Source organism: Coffea eugenioides, chromosome 1 (genome assembly GCF_003713205.1).
Source record: "Coffea eugenioides isolate CCC68of chromosome 1, Ceug_1.0, whole genome shotgun sequence".
In the NCBI taxonomy this organism is placed as follows: domain Eukaryota; kingdom Viridiplantae; phylum Streptophyta; class Magnoliopsida; order Gentianales; family Rubiaceae; genus Coffea; species Coffea eugenioides.
Genome location: NC_040035.1, coordinates 1,984,640 through 2,008,574, shown reverse-complemented (window position 1 = coordinate 2,008,574; position 23,935 = coordinate 1,984,640). Strand labels below are relative to the sequence as shown.

General features: G+C 34.3%; 3 protein-coding genes across 16 annotated transcripts in view; all 3 read left to right on the top strand.

Moving 5' to 3' along the window:
* LOC113781390 (putative disease resistance protein RGA3) overlaps window positions 1-15,583 on the top strand; it is an 81,673-nt gene extending 66,090 nt beyond the window's left edge. For 3 of the 10 annotated variants that reach the window (XM_027327346.1, XM_027328081.1, XM_027328030.1), the window contains 4 exons: window positions 13,450-13,615; window positions 14,533-14,598; window positions 14,722-14,930; window positions 15,050-15,583. The gene's annotated coding sequence lies outside the window, so the exon portion shown is untranslated. Of the gene's footprint in view, window positions 1-9,368; window positions 9,655-9,728; window positions 9,893-10,004; window positions 10,770-10,890; window positions 11,038-11,589; window positions 11,721-12,532; window positions 12,601-13,449; window positions 13,616-14,532; window positions 14,599-14,721; window positions 14,931-15,049 lie in introns of those variants that run through there. The other 7 variants (XR_003469803.1, XR_003469806.1, XR_003469805.1 and 4 more) reach the window with 7 other exon arrangements.
* On the top strand, window positions 6,324-8,934 carry LOC113760292 (putative disease resistance protein RGA3). The gene is made up of 2 exons (XM_027302850.1): window positions 6,324-8,764; window positions 8,893-8,934. Exons 1-2 carry the CDS (start codon window positions 6,485-6,487, stop codon window positions 8,932-8,934), a joined length of 2,322 nt encoding a protein of 773 aa, XP_027158651.1. The 5' UTR covers window positions 6,324-6,484.
* Window positions 15,584-20,466: 4,883 nt separating the features above from the next.
* Window positions 20,467-22,716, top strand: LOC113764390. Of its 5 annotated transcripts, none has more exons than XM_027308316.1 (4): window positions 20,467-20,571; window positions 21,547-21,624; window positions 21,702-21,793; window positions 22,008-22,716. In XM_027308316.1, exons 2-4 carry the CDS (start codon window positions 21,594-21,596, stop codon window positions 22,524-22,526), a joined length of 642 nt encoding a protein of 213 aa, XP_027164117.1. In that variant the 5' UTR covers window positions 20,467-20,571; window positions 21,547-21,593; the 3' UTR covers window positions 22,527-22,716. The 5 variants fall into 5 exon arrangements, with proteins under 5 accessions (XP_027164117.1, XP_027164120.1, XP_027164118.1 ...); XM_027308319.1 differs by having other exon boundaries at window positions 20,480-20,576; XM_027308317.1 differs by having other exon boundaries at window positions 20,482-20,605.
* The last annotated feature ends 1,219 nt before the right edge of the window (window positions 22,717-23,935 follow it).

Sequence of the window (23,935 nt, the reverse complement as noted above, 5' to 3'; positions counted from 1 at the left end):
AAACTAACTAATTAGCTGCATGCAGGGCCTAATTAATTTGTTATTAACCATCTAATCATGTTTATAAGTTTAAACAACAACATCAAACCAAATCAGGCTGTAAAATTGAAGCTAAGCTCTCGGCCAAATCAGAAATTCTTCCAGCATTTGCTTAGTCACAAACCAATTTTTTTTCTACGGCTAACTCCTGTGTTTTGAACTTAAAGCTCACATGCACAACTGCTGAATTTATAAACTATCATTTCCATACCAGAAATTAGTTTGACAACAACAAAATTGAACCCAAAATCACGAATTAAAACTGCAAAATTCAAGCTAAAGTTCACGGCAGATCCTATGCTAGCACATATCAGAAATTCTTTTCTTAAACATTTCATCCGAATGCCTAACCCTCACATGCAAGTTCTTAGATGACTTAACCTTATTGTTATTGGTTGGTTAAACACCTACTTGAGTTCAGATTATCGCAGGAAATCAGAATTAACAATACAAATTGTAAGCTAGCTTCTCGGTAGAAATTTTCTTAACCAAACCAATTTTTTTTTTTCTGTTTTAACCCATCATCCGAATGCACAAATCAACATGCAGGATCTAAATCTTCAAGTCTTCACTCAGCTAAAGGCACTTAAGTGTTTAGATGCCACAGAAAACACAAATGGAGCTGCAATAATCAAGGCAGGCTCTCGGCTAAAGCATTTCTTCTCAAAACAGAATTTTCCTCTTATGCTTTAATATTATCATCCGATCGGTTAGCTTATCATGCAAGCTCCTAATAACCTCAATCAACCTCTAATTTGTTTAATCTAGCTCAGGGGTTACCTCAGATTGCAGCTCACGGACAGAACCAGAGAATTTGGCAGTCGCGGCTTCTTCTCTTCGATACACATGAGGTGAGTCTCCCTCTCTCTATTTGCTCTCAGTCCGAGATCTGGATGAAGTTGTGGAGTGTGTTGTGGTCTCGGTGGAGTTGTGCAGAGAAGGAAGATGAGATTTGGTGAAGATGGTGTCGCGGTTTTAAGAGAGAAAGAGATGGTTTGCGGTTTCGTTTGTGCAGAGAAGGAAATGAATTTGTGGTTGGTGACCGTGGAATGAAATGTGAAATATAGTGATTGACAGGGTGGTTTTATGGTGCCGCTGTTTATAAGAATGGTTTGCGTGTAAGAGTGGTTTGCGTACAGATTTGGTAATAACAGTCGTGATTTGATTTGAGGCCAGAGGTTCCGTTTGATTTGCATGGAAATGTAAAGTAAGGTAAGGTAAGGGTATTTTAGTCTTTTCACTTTGCTCCCTAATCTCAACTTAATTTCTCAAATCCGACTTAATTCTAAAAATTATCTCCAAGCGTGATTCAAACGCCTAAATATACACTAATATAGCTAAACCATTTCTAACGAATAAATATCGATTAAACTTGAATATTAAAGTTCCTAGTAATACTTATTTTATTTAGCGATTAAATTAGTTATTAGAATTTCCAATTATTATTTCTCAAGAATTAGAATTATTCCAACTCGAAATTTATCGATTTAATAGGATAAAGTCAAGTGAGACAATAATTAATCCAAGGTTGTTAATTTGCACATAAAAATTATTTTTACACACTTATTTGAAAACAAAGAAAAATAAGGATATATTTATCGAATTTTCACGCTTTAAGTATGTTTAATATATTGGAATCATATTTATCTAAAATTCATTGGTTTTCATCTCAACGTGGAAATTCTTATTAACATTTAACATTAGTAACTAATTAGAATTAATCATAGGAACTTGAATAATTTATTTTAAGATAGTAAATCTAACGATTCAATTATCATAAATTTTAGCATAAAGGAATTAAGTATTCTAACATTTTATTTTAAGGCGAAAAATTATACCAACCCTAAAGATATTAATTTAATCAAATAAAACCAAGAAATTTCATAACTTTGAAAAATTATATTATTTTTCACGTAAACCTATTTTTACACACTTAATTGTGAACAATTAAAAGTAATGCTAGAAGTTATTAAACAATAAAAGAAATACAAATAAAATATGCACTAACTTATATATCCATTTTTCAGGGTTCTCACATATAATATGAGAAATTTTATCTTGGTCTAGATCAACTTTTTCACACGTCAGCAAGCTAGTTTTTAACTAATGAAAATATTCTAAATAAGATCATTGACCTCATTAATTTCACATCACTATCAAATAAAATCATTGAGCCCTTTATTTCTCTAATTGGTATACTATCAAATCATTCAGAAACTAATTACTGTACTTGCCAAATAGCTAGTATAGACTGTAATAAGATTTTATAACTTAATATAGAAGTAAATCATCTGGATATTACAAAAGCTCTCTTCCTGCAGGATTCATTCTCTCTTTCTTCTTTCTTTCTAAAACTCCTCCAATTAAATTTGGAAGTCAGATCTAAATTTTTCTTCAGACTTGAAGTAGTTTTTTATCAGATCTGACTATTCAACTATTAAAAGACATGGATATAGATTTGTTGAATTGTACTGACATTTATTTGATGGAAGATATTCTTGGAGTTTCAACGTTAAGGTCAAATTTATATATTTTTAAATCTGTTATATTATTTGATTTTCAGATCTATATAAATCTATGTTATGATTGATGTATTTGCTGCCATTAGTACTAATATTGGAATGAAATTGTCTTGTTATATATATAAAATCATGTTTGATGAAGCCTTTTCACATTCACCCATTATTAATTGAAGGCTTGAAGTTGCTCGCGTATTGGTATTACTTAATTGGCTTAACATAGTTTGGCTAATGGGTGCCAATTTGGCACTCATTTAGAGTGGTTTTATGCTTTAGTCTTTTTAAAAAAATGTAGCTAATATGAAAAAGCATATAATACAAGGAGTACATTAATTGTGATTGTGTGTATTAACATAATAAGTTATGCTTAATTTAAATATGTCAACGAATGCCCATAGTAAATACCGGATTAATATGTTTTGTTATATTTCTTTGAATTTCTTACTTCTAGTGATGACCCTAGATCTGTATTAATGCTGAAGTTAGGCGTAAGAACAAGTAAAACTTCTTCTCTGATCTTCAATTGAAAGCTGTTGAAGCATATATGATTGAGGATTTATGAGCTACGGCCCAACCTTCTCAAATATTTTGGCAAAGAAAAATCTTGTGTGTTCTTTGTTCTGATTCTTGGCTCTGCTTCTTTATGGTTTGAGAAGCTACCAAGAAGATTCAAAGAGAATGATGAATGAATTTAAGGGCTAACTATGCTTTACCTCCTTGAACTTGGGAGTAAGACGTAACACTTTGTCCTTTTGAACTCAAGATATATACATTTTGCTCTCTAAGATGACTTTGTAAAATGTTTAACACAAAGATTAGGTCCAAAAGCTGAAAGAAATCACGTTAATGCCCAGAAATGATTAATCCCCAGAAATGATAGCTATATGGGTGGCATTTCCCTTCAGGCAGGAATTTTGGGTGCCTATTGGCACACTCAATGTACGGCCAAAAACCTCAAAAGCGTCCAAAAATAAACAACTACACCAGACTTGCACGGCTCCTCTTTCTTTCAGAAAACTAGGGAGGGACAGCCCGCGAAGTACGAGAATTTGGTGCTTGTGATTCAAGATAATTAATAATTATTGTTTAATATTTTGTTGTATAGGAACTGAAGTATGATGATTTTATCATGTGATTTTAATAGAAAAATCATAAGTTACATGGTGAGTCAATAAAAATAATGTCCAATGAGACATCCTTATCATTATGCTATATAAGAATTCGTTGTGATTAAAGGTTATGTTTGAATTTCAATTGCAAAGATAAGGGTAGTTTGAAAATGTTAGAATATTTGAAATGTAATTGAAAAGTATCCAAAGGTCTCTTCTAAAACTTATCCAAGATGATAAAACATTTTAAAGTATCAATTGGACCCTTCATCTCTCGAATCTATATATGTTCGTGAAAAATCTCTCAAGCAATGTTTCTGATTTCTCCCTCGACTTAAGCTCAACCTGAATTATCAAGTCAAGTTTATCCATCAATCATTTTGCGTCCAATCTAATCTAAAATAATTTTATTTTTGACTAACTATTTATATAATTTGGTGGGCATAATACGACTTAATCACATGTTTCTTACAGAGATAATAATGCCCAAAAGTGATAGATAGATAAGAAACTTAAGTGGTCTTTTTCAAAGTTTTGTAGAAACTATTCAGATTTGGTGTTTTTTGCTAGGGGCATTTCTTTATAATCTCATAAATAAGTTCAAATCTGCATAATTGTTAAAGATCTGAATTGAAACTATCTTGATTATAAAAAATTGGTGCAAATAATATTTTCTAAATTTGAAATTGTAGAAAAATGGTAACTAAAATCAGAAGAAATTCCTCATATAAATTCGAATTGCAAACTATAGGTAGAAACTGCTTAATGATATTTTCCAATGTTTACTTTATAAGTATCCAATATAGCATTTCTACTTAATTGACTCGTTTGAACTATGGATAATAGTTGCTTCAATCAAATCAAGAAACATTATTTATCATTGTACAACATACAATTATGAGTAAATGAATTAATACAACGCAATCAAAATGGTGCTGTAGCGAAAGCATTTAAACTCATCAAGTTCCATTACAAATTCTTTTAGATAGCATAAAAAGCAAATTTTTTGTATTTGAAACTATATAAACAGTAGAAGTTCTAAATTCAAAACTCTGGTTTCTTAAATCTCAGACCTCGCCGATTGCTAATATTTTTTTTCTAGTTTTTTGAAGTTTCTTTTAACTTTTGGAAAAAATGTAGTTTTTGTCCTTAGTGTTTTGCACTTGCACTGTTTTAGTTCTAAAGTTTTAGCAAAAACAAGTAAGGTCCTCAATTTTTGGCACTTGAACTATTTTACTTCTAAAAGTTTGATCAAAAATAATTTTTGTCCCAAAATGTTTCCAATTTTAAGCAAATTTAGGACAATCGACTAACTTTTTTTTAATTACTATGGGAATTTAGTAACGTTCAGTCATGTGTACATTAAATTAATTTTGTAAGCAAAGATGCAATTCAATGGCTTTTTTTCGTTTCTTAGGGTTGGTAGGGATAGAGAGAAAAAATAAGTTTTAAATTGATGAATTAAGTGATTCAACTAATTTGAATTTTGTACTTTTAACAAATTGTTACCAGTTAATTAGTTAGCAAATGAATTGTTTGTCCTTAATATTGTTGTTTAGAGTTAGCCACTATTTTTTCTTTATTTTTATATTTAATATAATGGAAACATGAATAAATTCTGTCAATAATGTAAAAATATTCAGTTATGCTAAATCTACTTTATATTGGATACGTTAGAGACCAGAGTTGTTCTTATAGAAACTTTAGGGACTACAATCGTGCTTGAGGACTAAATTTGTTTTTGTCAAAACTTTAAGGACTGGAGCTCCACAGATGCTATATATAATGGTATTTCTTCCTTTTTTTTTATTTTTGTAATGCTTAAAATACCCTTCCTCATACTGGTCATCTAATCTAATTTTTCTAATGCTTCTGTTTGAGTCCTACATGATTACAATCTTCCTAAACAAATGATTGTGAGAAATATAATTAAGTATCGTATGTTTTGTGTAGTTCCACAAAACAATCTTTCTAATCTGATCTTATTAAACTAGTTGATCTTATTAATCTGTATAAATCACCATCGCACCGTGGTTGATTTTTTTAGATAAATTTTCTAAATCAGTAAGGCTGAATAATTGTTTAGGCCTCTATTTGCCGAACTTCATTTCAGAATATAAAGTTTGAAGCAAATCCACATTTCAAGTTATTCTTTGCCAAAGTTCATTCACCAGAGTTCAGAATGTGGGGTACTCATTGATTATGCAAAGTTGAAAAGGCTCGATGCTCAACATCAACAATATCAAAATTTGAATTAACAAATAATTAGAAGCCTAATAGATTTTTGTATTGACTATTCACTTAATATACGTCTCTAGCTAACAGATTAAGGTGTGCGTTAAGACCAAATTATGTTCTAATTAGTTCATCTTTCAAGGATTAACGAATGAATGAAATATATGTTAAGCAAACAGCAAATGTAAAGATGAAGGCCCCGCCCCAGCAAGAAAGTTAAAGTGAAAATCCCATGCCAGGAATTTCCATTTCAAAGCATCCAAGAAATTTAAAGTGAAGATGCCGAGCAAGGAATATATATTTCCATTGCGAAGGAAGGCATCAAAGTCAAGAATAACTCTGCATTTCAAAGCATCCAAGAAATTTAAAGTGAAGATGCCAAGCAAGGAATATATATTTCCATTGCAAAGGAAGGCATCAAAGTTATGAATAACTCTGCATTTTTAAGCGGACCAAATATCAATGCTCTTCTCCTTTTAACCACTTGTAACATTTCCAATTTCTGGCTGCTAAAAGCTCCCATTTTAAAAAACCATCTTGATCGCAAGACTGAATCCAAGTTGTTTATTAAAAAGAAAAAAAATGGCTGACGCTCTTATCAGCTCGACAATTCAGGTCACCTTGGAAAGGGCACTGTCTCTTGCCTCTGATAGGATTGGTTTGCTCGTTGGCTTCAAGAAGGATGTGGCCAGCATGACACTTTCTCTTGGCTTTATCAAAGATGTCCTGGCTGATGCTGAGGAAAGGCAAAACCAAATTAGAGGAGTGCAACGATGGTTGAAGTGTCTCGATGAGGTGGCTTATGATGCTCAGAATGTGTTGGATGAGCTTCACTATGAATCTCTTCGTCACCAGGTGGAGTCCCGAAACCGACACAAGCTCAAGGTATGCTGCTTCTTCTCCTTCTCTAACATTAATCTTGCTTTTCGTTGGAGAATGGCTTCTAAGGTCAGGGACATCAACCTTGAGTTGAATAAGATAAATCAACAAGCCCGTGATTTTGGACTGGACAGTAAGTCAGTCGTGCCTGCTGCCCTCCCTGCTGCTCCTGCTGTTGGAGGCACGAGAGGTCGGCAGACCGACTCTGTTGTTGCTCCAATGGTTGGAAGAGCCGATGATGAATCAGAGATAGCGAAGATTTTGTTGAGCCTGTCTGAGAAGGTTGTTTCTGTTCTTCCCATAGTTGGTATGGGAGGTTTAGGCAAAACAACTTTGGCTAAATCCATATACAACAAGAAGCAAATTGATGAACACTTTGACATAAAGATTTGGGTTTGTGTATCGAAAAAAGTTCCAATAGAGGAGCTTTTCAAACTCATATTAGTGCAATTGATGAAAGAAAAGGTTGACGTGGATGATCGGAATGTCATCGTTGGAGAAATTCAGAATCAACTAGGGGGGAAAAAGTATTTCCTAGTCCTTGATGATGTGTGGGATGATAATCAAGCATTGTGGGAGGACTTTTTCAACACCTTGAAGGGGCTCAATCCAACTAATGGAAGCTGGTGTCTGGTCACTACTCGTCCAGGTCCAGTGGCGCAGTGTGTGTCTAGAGTTTTGATGATGGAAAATGAAGCCTATCGATTAGGAAGGCTACCTGATGATCTTTGCTGGTCTATCCTAAAAGAAAAAGTAGTTGGAGGAGGAGAAGTACCTGATGAACTAAAAGCAATTAAAGAGAGAGTAATCAAAAGATGTGATGGTCTACCATTGGCTGCAAGTGTAATAGGAGGTCTATTATCTTTACATGGAAAAGAGGAGTGGCGATCAATTTTGGAGAATAGGCTTTCGAGTTTGAGTGCAGATGAAGGTCGTGTGATGCAAATACTTAAGTTGAGTTTTGATAATTTGCCATCTCCATACATTAAGAAATGTTTTGCGTATTGTTCTATATTTCCTAAGGATACTGAGATGAAAGGAGATATGCTAATCGAACTTTGGGTGGCAGAAGGTTTCTTGCAAGCAGATGCCAATAGACAAATGATGATGGAGGAAATTGGAATGAATTATCTGAGAATTTTATTGCAGAGTTCATTGTTTGAAGAAACAAGATATGATTGGAAAACATATTATAAGATGCATGATTTGGTGCATGACCTTGCAGAGTCAATGTCAAAGTCTACCAAAGTCATTAATAATGGGGATACACATATAGTAGACAATGGTAATCAGATTCGTTACCTTGCAATAGACTCATTTGGTGGTGGAGAAGGCAGAGAAAAACTTTTGGAGAGTCTATCAGCTTCGCTTCATACATTGTTTGCAAAGGGTGACTTATCTGATGACATGTTAATGAAGTTGAAGAACTTGTATGTTTTGAATTTGTCTCGTACAAGAACTCAAGAGCTACCAGTCTCAATTGGCAAACTGATACATTTGCGGTATTTTGACCTTTCATGGTCTTCAATCAGGATTTTGCCAGAATCCCTTTGCAAGCTTTATAATCTGCAAACACTGACGCTAAGTAACTCAGATGTTACAGATCTTCTGAAGGGAATGTGCAATTTGATTAGCTTGAGACATCTTCACTATTACATAAGTGATGAAGAATTTCAAATGCCGCTAGAGATGGGACGGCTGTCTTGCCTTCAGACACTAGAGTTCTTTAAAGTGGGTCGAGAGAAGGGTCGACAAATTGGAGAGCTTGGAAGCTTGAAGAACCTCAAAGGCAAATTGAAGATACGCAATCTGCAACTAGTAAAGGATAAGGAAGGAGCTGAAGAAGCAAAACTATTTGAAAAGGCAAATCTATCTAGGTTGATACTTGAGTGGGCCCTGGCTTGGGATCGAGAAGGTGACAACTACAACTATGACAAAGATGTGTTGGATGGCCTTCGACCCCACCCAAATTTGGAGGAGTTGGTAATTTCGTTTTTTATGGGCGATCAATTTCCTCGATGGTTAATGGAATTGCCAACAACAACAACACTCCCCGAGTCAGCAACAACACTCCCCAAGTTAGCGAGTTTGACATTTAATTGCTGCAACAGATGCAAAGAACTCCTTCCCCTGCAAAACTTTACGTCTCTTAAAGAGTTGGAGATTTATGAATGTGATGGGATGACGAATCTGCCAGGTGACATGCTACACTCTTGTATCTCTCTCCAGAAGCTTCGGGTGACTTTTTGTAGCAATCTTATCTCCTTTCCGCTTGATTTGCAACAAACGCCTTCTCTCTCGGAGCTGGAATTATGGGGGTGTCCCGAACTGATAACAAGCATGACGCCCAAAGGATTTGGTTTCCTAACCAGCTTAAGGAGGCTTGTAATTGGTCCCTTCTCAGATGATGGTGATGATCATGAAAATTCTTCAATTTACAACGAGTTTGATTGGTCTGGATTGATATCCTCCTCCTCCTCTTGTTCATCATCCGCACTTCGTGAACTAACATTATCTGGGTTGCCACGCATGGAGTCCCTGCCACCTCAGATCCAATACTTGACCACTCTGACGTCACTAAAGCTAGTTGGCTTCAGAGGTGTAAAAGCTCTGCCAGATTGGTTCGGAAACTTCGCTGCTCTTGAAAACCTAGATTTATATGGTTTCGAAGAGCTTGGACATCTACCCTCTGAGGATGCCATGAGAAGTCTCACCAAACTAAAATTTCTGAGGGTTTGGGGTTCTCCTCTGTTAAAAGAAAGATGCACTCCTGAGAGCAGCGGCCCCGACTCCCAGTGGTCCAAAGTTTCTCACATTCAACACCTAGACATAATCGGTTAATAACCACTCATCTTCAGATCAAATTCAATCATGTAAGATTTCCTCTCACCAACTTTCTTAATTTGCTTTGCAATCAATCTCCCGTTCACCTCACCTCCCCCTCTGATTAACCTTCTCGTGAGAAAACCTAAAAAGTCTCCGTGGTTATTTTCACAATTTTCTCCTCTCCCTTTTTATCGTCCTATTTATTATCTTTCAAAGCTGCGGCATTAGCATTTCTTATTAGGTCCAAAATATTGGTGCTCTTCATTTACTCCTTACAACATAATAGTAATACTCTTGTAACTATCAATTAGAATGACCCCAAGCACCTGTTCTGTTTCGTGCTTTGATGTTTTACTGTATCTCTGTTCATATTCTGTTCTATGCTTTGTTTTTGTAGGATTGATAGAAGAATAGCTTCACGAACAGAGGTTAGAATTTTGAAGCTTCTTCAGCACCAACTATATGGCTAGACCTCAATAACTTTTGGCCTGCATTTCCTACAAATAGCCTATCAACGTTTCGAACAACTAGCAGTCTTGTTTTGTTTATTTTACGTGATCTGCTTCTGTGGATTTTATGTTATTAATGCTAAAGTCATCTCACTCTATTTAAAATTGTGATTATAAAGGGACTGAACTTTTACCTCTTGATAATGAACTTGCATACTTATCTGAACTATTTGACTAGTAATTGCTCCATCAGAGTCATATATGATGGTTTTCTGGCTCACTTCTCCTTGATTTTGGCTTTTTAGCCATGAAGACAATAGTCAATTGAGGAGTTTTCGCAGCTGTCGGTCATCACTTTCATGTTTTGGTTTAAAAATTCTGGTAATTTTAGATATGCTTCTCTTCTTTCACTGCTCAATTTTGACTTCTAACCACTTTAATATCTAATCTATTACGTATGAAACAAAGGAAATCTTGTCGTCATGAAGATATTTTTGAGGTAGCCAAGGAAGGTGTGTACTGTTTGAGCAATGAAGTTGCACAAAACTTGGTGGAGTATCTTCCAACATTCAACTCTAAGCGCAATGTTTTGAAGCATTCTGGTAGTTAGTCAAGTCTGCTTGTTGTGACTCGCTGATCTTAATGAATCCATCTTGATAGAGGCTTTTAAGCTCTCTCTGCTTTTATGATTGTTGGTTGCTTCTTTTTTTATGGTAAGTTTCTCCTTTTGGGGCTTTAGTCACAATGACAGAAAACCTGTAATTATTTAAAAATTTCCATTAGCTTTATTCTATTTTGAACACCATCTTGAGTTTGAGTTTTTGTGCTTTGCAGTGATTTTAGGGACAAAACTTAACTGGGAACCTCATCGATGGCTCTTATTTACTGTCTTTACTTTTGCAAAGTCCTACAATTCCTTTCTGGATGGCATTCTTTTTTTCTCTGTGCCTCAGATGGCCAAAGTCTGAGATATCCATTGGGGTATGGTTCTTTTAAACTGTCCAAAGGATCCAGTGATGTGTAGTCATGATAATGAGGTGCTGATTTACATGTTGTAGAACTCAATTTGCATCTCCGGCATACTGCTCATAGTTAGAAGTTAGAACTAAATGGTGTTTTGGTAGCAGTTAAACGTGGATCTCTGTTGTGCCTTAGTAGCCTACAGCTCTATTGTTCCTCAATGCCTCAATGTGAAATGCTTTGCATGCGCTACAAATTGCCCATTATTATTTTCAGTTTATGAGTTGTAAGTACTTGCTTTGTGGTTGGAACCAAACTACTGTAATTATAAACACGACTCAGCCTCAAATGTCAACCAGAATCTTCAATTGCTCTTACTTACTGATTGAATTACCCAGCTTGTAGCTTTCGAAAACTTTGTTGAATCAAATCCTGTTTCAATTGGACAGATATGATTAGGATGGCACACTACAGGCACACTTTTCTTTCTTCCTAGTGTCTAAAACCTGATAAAATGCTCTATCTTCGTTAACTGGCCTCTATAAACTGCTCGCCAGAGTTTCTTTCCCCAAGTTATGTAATGTCTCTCAAGATCAAGAGTCATCATTACCGTGAATTTCTGCTGATGATCATGGGCGGTTTGGTTGGTGATAGAGATTGTTTTAGAGAAACCGACTGACAATGAGAAGCTTACAAATTTTCAAGTAAGTACAGTAAGGTTAGCGATTTTATTTCAAATGGATTAGTAGATGTACTTAGTATCAAGTCTTATTTCCTGCTCATTAGTTTTAGAACAAAGGCAACAAAAAGAAACCCTTTCTTTCTGTAAGATTCTCAGCTCGAAAATGACATGGAATTTGCTCTTCTATCTTTATTTTAAAGCAGGCAAACATGCCTTCTTGAGATTTTCAATCTAAAACCTCCTCATCCAACTAAGTACTCTAAAAGTTCATTTGGTTATCAATTTGCTAGAAAAGAATGATAATGTGTTTACATTTATGAAATAGATTGTTAAATCAAAGTTTGACGGAACACAGAAAATTATAAGTAGGCAATGATGGACAAAGATTTTAAGGGTCAATTTCTAGTTTTTTTTGTCTCTTCAGGACAACATACTCCCGTGAAACCACTACTAAATTTTTTAAAATCCATCCAATATTAGGCGATAAAAATTGTACGGCAAGATGATTTATTTGCAAAATATCTGAAGTTTTAAAACGTCTGCTTCCAAGATGTTGTCTAGTAATGTAGCAGTCAGGACTAAAGAATTATCATTTAGCAAGTTGATTGCAGGTTGCACTTAGAGATCTCAATTGTTAAGTGTACTACCTTATAAGCTGTGAATTATGGAAGTAAATTGGCAATTTTGGAACTTTAGTTTGTTGAAGGTTTTATTAGTCTGCTTTGTTGAGCTTCTCTTGGCTTTTTCAGTCTGATTCAGAAAAACTTAAAAAGTGCTGTTTCAGGAAGAAAACAATATTGCTAACCATGTATTAAATTCAATTATTGAATACAGGTGTTCAAGAGCAGATTACTTGATGTGGACAGTTAAGCCATGTCAAAGCTGAAAACTTTACATCTACGGTACAAAATTCTGTGTTAAATAAGAACTAGCAGTTTACTTTTGCTCAGCTCATTTGTCTGCTACCTCCAGTTGTATATCATGATTGCTGAAAGGAGCTAATTCTCTTTAAACTTGAGATTCTATGAGGATTGAAATGCTTACTCTGAACTTCCACCTCTTGGGAATGTATTTATCATCTTTCTCCAAATTATCTGATTATTGGTATTCTTATTATGTCTCTTAAATGATGGGATTCTACTTTCTTCAGCTGTGATCTCTTTACATAAATCCAATGGTCAATCGAGTTACTCTGACTGCCCTTGGTTGTGAGATTGGTAGTCTGATAATTTATAATACCAACCATCTTCTTCCACTACTTAATATTGGGTTTTAAGCAGTTTAATAACCAATGCATTAACTAAGACCTTAAAAAAAATTGTCATGTTTAAGACATTTCAAGCAGCAGAGACTTGGCAGACTATCCTCTTCTGAAGTTTAAGTTCAAATGCAATGATATGAGATTTTAAGAGTAAAATAGTTGTAATTAGCTCTACTTGTTGCATCTTGCAGTCTCAAATAGTTCGCTTTTATGGCAATTCTGGGACCTCTGCCTCTCATTATTGCTATAGAACTTTTCTTTTATCAGTGTTTTGAACAAAAGCTATATAGTTTTTGTGATGCTTCTGGTACTTGTGGAATGAACAGAAAGATTTGATATCTGCTTACTGATTTACGTTGGAAAAGAGGAACAAAAAAAAAAATTTGATTTAGCTTTCTGAATAATTGTCTAAACAAAAATGTCATGCAATTTCAAGTTAGCCTCATGATTTGCTATGTGAAGTCCTGAGTCTGAGTTTTCTGTTTTGCAGTGACTGTAGGTTTATAGATGGCTCCTAATCACCGCCTTTACTTTTCAAAGTCCTTTCTTTCCTTTAAAGTATATCAAGTGATAATTGGAGCAACAACAGAGAAGGTCTGCCAAGTTGGATGCAGAGTCGGTCCTTTCTCTCTCTTCATCACGATTGAAAGTTACAGGTAACTCTTTATCATGAATAAGCGCAATATTTCATAACCTTTTCGACTAACAAACCATGCATGGTTCCATACCAATCTAAACTAACGGAACTAAACAATCATTTGGTTCATTTAAAATGTCAAATTGGTATTTCTCCCGTTGTATCACATCTCATTTGCTGTTGCAAAGATCAAACATGGGAAATGGTGGTCCAATTTAATACCATCCATGTTTCAGTACTACATTTCAAGCTTCAGTTGCATATTTTTTTCAGTGACCAAAATGAACGAGATTTTCTTGGGTTAACTGGATAACGTTTTGGATGAACCAGCACTAAACAAATCCGTTAATGTGGGTGGAATTTAGAATTTAGTTTTGTTTGTGATGTATATCAGTTACTGTCCTTTGTACGTCGTGATTGCTAACATCGGTGCGCTTAAACTTGTGATTTCACCAGGATGAAATGATTGGTCTCTCTGAAGTTTCACCCTTTGAAAATACATTGGACATTTTAGATTTGATACCACAAGCAGCAATTCTACAAACCTTTTCTATAAGACTTTAAACCCGCAATTCTCTACTGCACTCCTTCCTCCTGCACTTAACAAGCAGATGAACTTAGATTAGATTTTTATAGCTGGTATTAATTAATTTTTGTTTTGCATTTCCTACAAGTTACCCATCAATATGAAATAAGCACTAGGAGTTTCGTTTTGTTGATTTTATATATCTGCTTTTGTGGATGTAAGATGTGATTGCTAAAGTGATCAGCTCCCTAACTAATGATTCTAGTGGGAGTAAATAGTTGCTCCAAAGTTTAATCACCTCTTGAAGGTGCATTTATCAAGCTTCTTGAACCATTTGATTAGTGATTTGTTCGATAAGTCTCGTAGATAATGGGTTTCTGTCTCACTTTTCCTTGGTTATGATTTTCTAGTAGTAAAGATTTGAGGAGTTTTCAGAGCTGTTGGTCATCAAATTGGTGTCTGGTTCTAAGAGTCTGGTAAGTTCAGATATACTACTCTTCTTTTACTACTCAAATTTGACTTTTAACTACTTTGATTCTGAACATATTACAACCAAAACTTGAGAAATCTTCTCATAATGAAAATGGTTTTGGGAGCAGCCACGGAAGATGTACTGTTCATGCAGTGAAGCTGCACAGAATTGTTAAGAGTATCTTCTTACACAATCAAGTCTAAGCTGCAAGTTTTGAAGCATATCGCTGTGGTTAGTCGAGACTGCTGCTACTTGCTGCAATTATTTCATCCGCTGTGATGAAGGCTATTAAGCTCATTCTGCCACCGATACTTGTTGGTTGCTCCTCTCTTCATGGTAAGTTCTTATTTTAGTGTTTCAAATACTACAAAAAATGTCATGCAACAAAGTGCTGGCTTTATTCTTGACTACATGCTGTCTCGAGTTTCTTAAGTTTGAGTTTTTGTGTTTTGCAGTGATTTTGCACTCAAAGATCAACATTAACCCTGATAGCTCTTACTTACTATCCTTGGTACTTTTAATATGATCCCTTGTTGAACAAGATCCTGTTTCAGTCAGATCAAATGAAAACATCCAGGATGGAAACCCCTTTTGCTCCCTGCCTCGGATGGCCAAAGCCTAAGATCTTCCTTGTTGGCGTGGTTCTTTTAAACTGTCCAACCGATTCAGCAATTTGTAGACATGTTAATGAGGTGGCTTTTTACTTCTTTGGAACTCATTTGCCATATCTTCCTTATTACTCGTAGTTCAAAGTAGCCGGTATTTTGTCGCAGAAAGATGTGGATTAGCTTAACCCTGATAGGTGCTTGCATCCTTCTTGAAGTTGTATCTTAGCTCTGTAACAGGCAACGTATTTTTTCTCAATGTTCTGCAGTTGACTGCTGGTTGTGTCCAATGATTCTTTTCCATTGCTCATTGTATCTGTAAAGCTCAGGACAGGACTTAGAGCACAAGAATCAGTCAGCTTGAGCCCTTCTACTTTATGTTAATCAGAGAGCAATTTAGAAAACTGAATTGCTAAGGCACAATTTTGTATTCAAAAAAGGATCCCAGTTGGTGGACGGGAACGTTGGAAAGATAAAATTATGGAAATCAATTTTACAAGAATTAAATGGGAACTGACATTTTGCAAAATTGCTTTCATGCGAACTAGTCCTTGTGCATCAATGTTGTTCCACGAAGCGGCAATGTGACATCGATCTTACACATCTTGGCTTCAAATCTTTTTCCTTGATAGCTCAGCGGTATGTTACAAGAAAAGCATTTCTACATTTCCATACCTATAAGACTTCGAAGGCCAATATAAGTAAATCCTCTTATATCTATAACAGTATAAAAAGTAGTAATAATAATCGCAATAACTAATTAGTGATTGTATAAATATTTATCTGGATTAAAGTTTTTACGTTTTCTATGATCACATTTTCCGAGCATACCTTTTTATCTCACTAATAATGGAGCACATGCATTGCATATGAACCTGATACTTTTAGATATTTCTCCTTTAAAATTTTTAGAAAATCAAATATTTGGGATAATTTCAGAAACCTGCCTTGAGGTTTCTAACAATTTCTCTCAAATGCCCTCAAGTTTAAGAAATTACACTTACCTCCCTTGACATGGTAAAATACCTATAATGCCCTCCACTTGACGGACAATTTTAAATTTAAGGCAATACATTTACAAAACCCAAAAGAATTAATCTATTTTTCCATCTCTTGTCTAATATTTTCTCTCCTCTCTTTTCTAGTTAATATAACCTATTTTTATTATCTTCAGTTTTGTTAATATTAGTAAATTAAAATTACAAAATCACAGAGGGAGCAGAATATGTGTCAAAGTAGAAAGAAATGAAGAGACTCGCAATGATAGAGAAATAAATAATGAAACTGATAATTGAAATAGGAAGAAAAACTAAATATGTGAAATTTGTCATATTTTGCTTGTTGTCAAAAAACTTTTATAAAATATCAATAATTACATAAGGATCTCTTTCATTGAATTAGAATTTGTTATTATGATTTTATTATGGAGGTAGAATTTATTCTCTATTTTTGAGACATTAATATTATTAAGACCATATGAGTGTTGTAATGGTGGTTCTAAATCAAATTAGCTTGTATTGAAAAGGTATTTGAGCATTGATATTTAATTTTGGAGTAAAAAATTGGTTATCAATGGGCTTGTCTTTTTCTCTCTCTTTTTTGTTTTTGTTTTTGCGTGACAAGTATTGATATCGTATATGCAATTTGGAATATTTTGAAGAGTTATTTGATTTTAGAACTTATGCTTCGATGGTTGTTAGGGATTAGACTTATTGATTTGTGCAAAGTGTGGAAAAAATTGATTGAGTACACTATATTTTCTTTATTAATTTTGTACAGAAGGGCAATTTAGAATTTTTAAGAGAAATTTAGTTTGTTAGACCTACATTGTTACTAAATAGTAAAAATAGGGGAGGTATATGTAATTTTTAAAACTTAAGGAGAGCTCTCTGTAATTGTTAAAAATCTCAGGGGAGATTTGTAAATTTATCCCCAATTATTTTGAAGGAATAAATGTAATTGAGACAAAAAAAATGTTATTTTTAATACTTATGTTATTTTATACTTTTTCTGAACTTAGTTTGCCTTAACCAATACAAATGCACAAACAATAAATCATTCTTTGTTTCAAGAATAATGTTTTGGTTAAATTTAGATGACCTAAATGTTCATTTTTATGCCATTGGAATTTAAACTTTTAATTTTTGAATAATTCGTTGCTCCCTTTTAAGTCATTCTATGAATTGTTTATTACTTTTAGTGAGATTTTCGTATTATTATTATTATTATTATTTTGCTAACAGTGGATTGTAAAATGATCTATAATGTTATTGTAATTATAATAGTATCTGAATATATTGAAATTCCATTGTTCGAATTTAAATAGCTTAACTTTGAAAAGAAATGTTTTGATTTGGTGAAACTTATTTGTATTTCTCCTTGATGGCATGCTTTATAATTATAGAGTTAATATGATTAAAAATTGTAACATGTTAAGATTATTTATTATATAATAGTCAAACTAACTTGGATATATTTTTATTACCATAATTCAAAGGATGTTTCACCTTTGTAATTATTATTATGATTGGCATTGATGAATATAATATTCATTAATTGTAGCTTAATACTATAGTTGATACAAGAATATGATTGATAAAGTTCATTAAATATAATATTTATTGCAATTTAAATAAATAAATTCCCAACATCAAACTTTTTGCCTACCTTAGTACTCCATTTCATATTATATTTTGAATTAATTTTTTTTACTCAATAATATTGTGCGCATATTAAAAAGGTGCTCTAAAGGCTTAGTTTATTTGTCTCCAAGAAATAAAAAGATTCGTGATACTTTTGAGAGATTCATAGTACCAATTTATTATGTTTTGTTTCATGTTTGAAGTACTCTTTAAACTTGGATTTTGTAAATAAAATTTGTTCTTCTTTCTTTTGGTAAATAAAGAAGTATGGAACCTTTTATTTTTTGGAACCACCCGCATGTTTGATATTATTTATTAGGGATAATTTCAGAAACCTCCCCTGAGGTTTCTGACAATTTCACTGACCTCCCCTGAGGTTTCCACAATTACACTGACCTCCCCTGGCAGAACTTGGGACCCAATTGCTGACATCATATAATGCAAAATTACTATTATACCCAAGACATTTTGTGTTATTATAGGACTAAAATATGATAAGGCAGATGGTGTTTTTGGATAGTATTGGATTGCATTTCTATTTATTTAATGTATGGTTATGAAATTTGTAATGATATTACTCTTGGATTGCAGTTTTGGTTTGCACCTTATTACTGTTAATGTTTTATAAATGACTGTTTTAGTTCTTGGATTACACCTTACCTCCAAAATTTGGGAATTTACCCAAATTTTCCATTTTCTAATATTCCTACAAATATGCAAAATTATGCATATCCCTCAAATCTACCCAATATTAATGTTTTGTTAAACTCTAAATAACAAAAATATGAAATATAATATTTAAATATATTTTAATACACACAAGTTGGACGGGTAACTAGTGTGTCAGAGAGTTGCCATAATCTCCTTAAACCCGCATGCGGGTTTAAAGAGTATTCGGATATTCTCATATGCACCTATGCAAATCGAACCAACCGGATATCTTATCCGTATCCCATTTTTTTAAATAAAAATCTTATAAATTTGAAAAATAAAATCAAATTTAGATGTATTAGGGTTTTAAAAATATTATATAAGTGATAAAAATTTTATAAATTGTAAAAATAAAATCAAATTTAAATAATTAAATGTTATATTTGCATAAGAAATAATACAATAATCATAATAATGATAATACAATAATATTGGTGTAATAAAACTGCCATTAATTTAAATATTTACTTATAATGCCCAAAGAGCCTAATTACCAATTTTTTCTTCTCGCGCTCAAATATAACATTAACCCGCATGCGAGCTAACCTTGAAATAGAAAAAACACAGAATCCCGCTTGCGGGTTTCAACGTTATTATGCAGGCGGGATTTTAACCTGCTTGCTTGTGAACATGTACCACATTGCTTTGAATTTTTGTGACAAGAGGAAAGCTTTGTCTGATGAATGTATTTGTGAAATGACCTGAGTGGTGGTAGATGGGTTAATTGGGTCGGTTGCGTTACCCAATTGTTTATATCCATAAGTAAAATTTTATGATTCCCATACCCATCCCCTCACTTTTTCTTATTTATTTCTGATTTTTATTAGTTTTCATTAATTCACTAATATAACTTGTACACCTACCTTAAGGGCATTTATGGGAACAAAATTTCCTCTCTTTCCTGAAAACACTTTTTTATGTTTACTTTTGTGGTCATGGGCTGATTTTGTTACAAAATCAGAAACCTCAAGGGAGGTTAGTGTAATTGTGGAAACCTCAGGGGAGGTCAGTGAAATTGTCAGAAACCTCAGGGGAGGTTTCTGAAATTATCCCTATTTATTAATGATGAAATGCAACAATTTGTCCATTTATTAAACAGGAGTGTATTTGGTATCATATAAACTAATATCAATTGTGACATAAGCAAAGTAAGTAACATTTTTGGGATAATTTTGCTCTTTTAAGAAATTCACTTGTCTTCAACTTGGTCGTGGGACCCAGACAAATGTGATATTCGATCCTGGCAGTCTATCATTGTCTGCCTTTCACTAAATTATGGCTCTGTTTGGATTCCTTGTTTTTGGGTCTATTTTTAAAAAATTGTTTTTCACTTTCTAAATATTACAGTAAATGTGTATTTCAAAAATAATTCCAAAAACATATTTTGCTTCCACTATTAACAACTAAGATTGACCATATTTTTTATAATTTATAAATAAAATTTGTTCTTCTTTTTTTTTTTTATTTAATTCATTATAACTGAAGGGAATGTTTTTCGTTCTTATAATTGTTGGCATATAATTGATATTAATTATTGATGAAATGCAATGAACTAGTTGTTCTTTTTTCGGTTTAATTCACTAGAATCATCACAATTCAAAGTGTATATATATATATATATATATATATTGCTGGACATGATAGATTCTATCACCACCAATCTAGAAGGGTGCGTACACACCCACTGACGAAATTTTTTCAAGAAATTCTAGATTTATAGTGCAGGAATAGTTGAACTTTAAAGTTTTCTTGATGACCAACTACTCTAGGAATAATTTCAGATGAACTTATTTCTGCACAAAAAAATAAGGGGCCTTTTTTTTTCAGGTGAATTTACAAAATTAATAAATAAATAGAGGAAACGATACCGTTTGAAGATTTATATATGCGATTTGGACCTCCTCCTCTTCCATTTGAATTTCTTCGAAACTCTATTCCTTTTTCTCCTCCACTGCTGCTGCTGCCATTAGCCGGCAATCGCCATCCACCTGCTGGAGTTGTCCCCGCCGTTTAGTGCTGGTCTCGGAAGTCCCTCTCCTCCCTCTGATTCTAAGCAATTCCTTTTTCCCTTCTTTTTTTTTTGTTCTTTTTAAATTTCCGAGCAATGTAACTGGTTTCTGGAATTTCTACTTAGATCTTAACTGCGTTTGGAAGAATTTTTCTAGCCTATCTCGTGGTGGTATCATTTGATGGTTAGAGTTGTAGATTATTCGCTCTTTTCACTTGACACTGGCAAACTTACATTAGGTCAAGACACTGCAGTAAATATTATGCGCAAGTTCCACAATTCACCAATGTTAGACTAGTGCATGGACGTTTATGAAGTTCAAGTTTTGATCACTGATTCGTTATGAAATTTCTTTTTTTTTTTTGCTGAAATGTTGTTTTGTGTTTTCTACTTATTATATGCACTTTTTTTTTTTTCTCTGGAAAGTTATGGAAAGAAATTAGACAGAAATATAGAAAATTTCAGACATATTTGAACTGAAAAGGTTCCAAAAACCTATTTAAATGAAAGAAGATCATCATCGGTGGTCATTAACGTTATTTTAAATGTATAGGTCTTGAAATAGCAAAGATTGTAGCTTCGACCTCTCTGTTTTAATTTGGCCAGATTTCTTTTGTCTCTGTTCGGACCAATTAGGACACAGAAAATGTGCTGTTATCCGTATAATCCAAATAAACGGATTAAATCAGTTAACAATTTCTTTTCCTTTTTCTATGGTAACACTTCCCCAGGAATTTCTTAGAAATTAGCCTTGTAATTGGGAGTTTATGTGAGGGCTTGTATTGGAAGTTTCATGTCTATTGCCTGTTACTGTGTGACATTGTAGCTGGCTCTGAATTAGCATATAATGAAAATTTTGTTCCAGACTGATCATACTTGTGCTGTTGCATTTACTGCCGTCTTTTGGAAATGTAGCCTCCATTTCATTGCTATTGCATAAGTATCATGATTGCTGTCTTTTCTGACACCTCGTGTCCTTTCCTCAGATATTTGGCTATTCGTGTTGAATGTTGTTTTGTTGTAACGTATTTTCATGCCTCCCTGTACAAGGTCCTCCTTGAAGGGTATGTCGCTGATTATGATTAGTTGTGCCTGTTAAATCGATTTATAGGTTCTTATCGTGCCTTCTTTATACTTGCAGTAGCCAGACAAAAAGCTGGCGTTCTCTGTGACAGTGTACAGTCCATTTCGGGCGAAAATGACTTGAAACTCTGCATTACAAATTACTTCAAGGTATAAATCTATTGGTTTCTGTATGAGTTAATTGGTTCATGTTAACACCCAATGGCCTTGCCTTGCAATTTATTAGTGTTGTGTCCTTTTTTTTTTCCCAAACTTAAACCATTAAAGATGAGTTGACTAAAGTAAGTTAAGTCTGCTTCATCAGAACAAGAGGCTTAATGTTTGTTTGCAATTTCATGTGCTGACCAAGGTGTTCCATGATCAGGGTGCATCAGGGAAGTATAGTCAGAAATCTGGCCAGGCACCTCTTTATACTGATGATGAGCGTGAGCTGGAAAATAAGATGGCAAAACTTCAAAAAGGAAAGAGAGCAATCCAGTTAGATTCAACTGATGATCATGTTGAGGTTGTGGCTCCAAAGAGGGGAAAAGCTATGAATAAGGGGAAGTTGAAAATGCCTAAACGTACAAGGAAGTTTGGCAATTCAAGCCCTGGGGAAGTAAATACTCAGTCATTTGAAATTGACAGTATTAGCTCCCACTTCAGTAAGAGGAAAGAGTCCTGCATGTCTCCATCAATTGGTATTCCTTCCCCTCCTGCCCCTACCGATGACATGTTCCATTGTCGGACAGCTTTGCAAGCGGTTGAAGCATATCTAGCAGCAGCTGAAGGGGATTTGTTAGAGGATGAAACGGAAGATGTCATTGTGCTATGTTATTGTGCCATGTTATTGTACTATGCTTGGATATTAGATGTCAAGCGCTGTAGCCCTGGTCCAAGGTAGACATTTTGTCTGCATTCACCATGTCATTGTGCTATGTTATTGCTTATGTTTGGATATCAGATATCATGATGTATGGTTGGCTATTGGATTTGCTAAAGCTGTTTATGCTCCAGTGTTAGCTGAAGTAGTACTTGTGCTCATGAACTTACGTGTTTGCAGTACTGATGGACTTCTTTGTTGGTAGCTTTTAGTTCGTGACTGAGTTCCTTGGTTTTGGATAAATGATGGCACATATAGATGATATGAAATGGTGGCAAATCAATATGATGGCTGTTTCATGCTTTCATCATTTGCTCCCTATTTTTTTCCTCCAATTCTAGCATGAGAGGGGTGGGTATTTAAGAACGGGGAGAGAACGGGGGGATTGGAACAAAGAACCTCTAACTCCTGATATCTCAGTTTTAGTCACTAGACTAAGTGTCATCATTCTCCTCTTAATTCTACTTAATGCATTGGGAATTGTTATTAAACTTTTGGTTTGCCCGGGCAGATATGGATGCCATGATTCAAGGGCATGGTGTTACCATGAATCCAGACATCATGACCTAGAACCCTGAGCTCTAAACTCTAAACCTTAAATCCTAAAATGGACTGGTGTTCTTTTGCACTTGCAGAGTGTCATGCCATGGTCACAAGGTACATGGGGGTCCTTGCTATTAGGGGTACTGGACTATTACAAGGGGGCATGGCATGAGTATTCAATTAGGCATGGGCAAAAATACAGTGGAGACATTCAGCTTCTCGCAAGATCAGGTAATCCTCTTCGCCAAAGCCAAAAATGGTATTAAAATTTGGACAGAGGTGGACTTCGGGGTAGCTGAAACATACGATAAAACGCTGAGGCACAAAGCGAAGCATCGCATATTAAGAGGGAATAAGTTTGTGAGAAAGTGATTAGAGGCGATATGACATAACTAAAAAATCACTACATAGCCAAGCAAATAACTATACTCAATAATTGTTATATAGAGTATGTTATTAGAGAACTAGACTATGCAAATCTTCCATTTTTATTATTGGAATTTTTTTTAGATTTATTTTCACTAAAGTTTATGCTAGGATTCCACTTCCAAAAACATTTATGCGAGATAAAAAATTAATTAAAATAGTAGGAAAACTTACTGGGTGTTTGGCAATTTTCGATCACAGAAATGAGAAATCAACTCATCCAACCAAATTAGTTCCTTAGCTCAGTGGCCACCAGCCACCACCAAAGTTGGTGGAGTGGGAGGCCAGGGATCAAACCTTGCCTCCCACTATTGGTCACAAAATATGACAAGCCACTTTGAAGTGGCTCATCAAATTGCCTAACTAAACCAAATGACCAATCACTCTATGTAGGGGTGAGCACGGATCGGATACCTGTCCCATTTATCATTTGGCTGACCCAACCCGACCTTGCGGGTCAG

Bases quoted from the DNA above. Each gene is read 5' to 3' on its own strand.
- LOC113764390 (XM_027308316.1), top strand. From the start codon at position 21,594: ATGCCTCCCTGTACAAGGTCCTCCTTGAAGG. The intron at 21,625-21,701 runs GTATGTCGCTGA...TTATACTTGCAG, and splicing joins TACAAGGTCCTCCTTGAAGG to TAGCCAGACAAAAAGCTGGC. The intron at 21,794-22,007 runs GTATAAATCTAT...TTCCATGATCAG, and splicing joins GCATTACAAATTACTTCAAG to GGTGCATCAGGGAAGTATAG.
- LOC113760292 (XM_027302850.1), top strand. From the start codon at position 6,485: ATGGCTGACGCTCTTATCAGCTCGACAATTCAGGTCACCTTGGAAAGG. The intron at 8,765-8,892 runs GTAATTTCGTTT...TTGCTGCAACAG, and splicing joins ACCCAAATTTGGAGGAGTTG to ATGCAAAGAACTCCTTCCCC.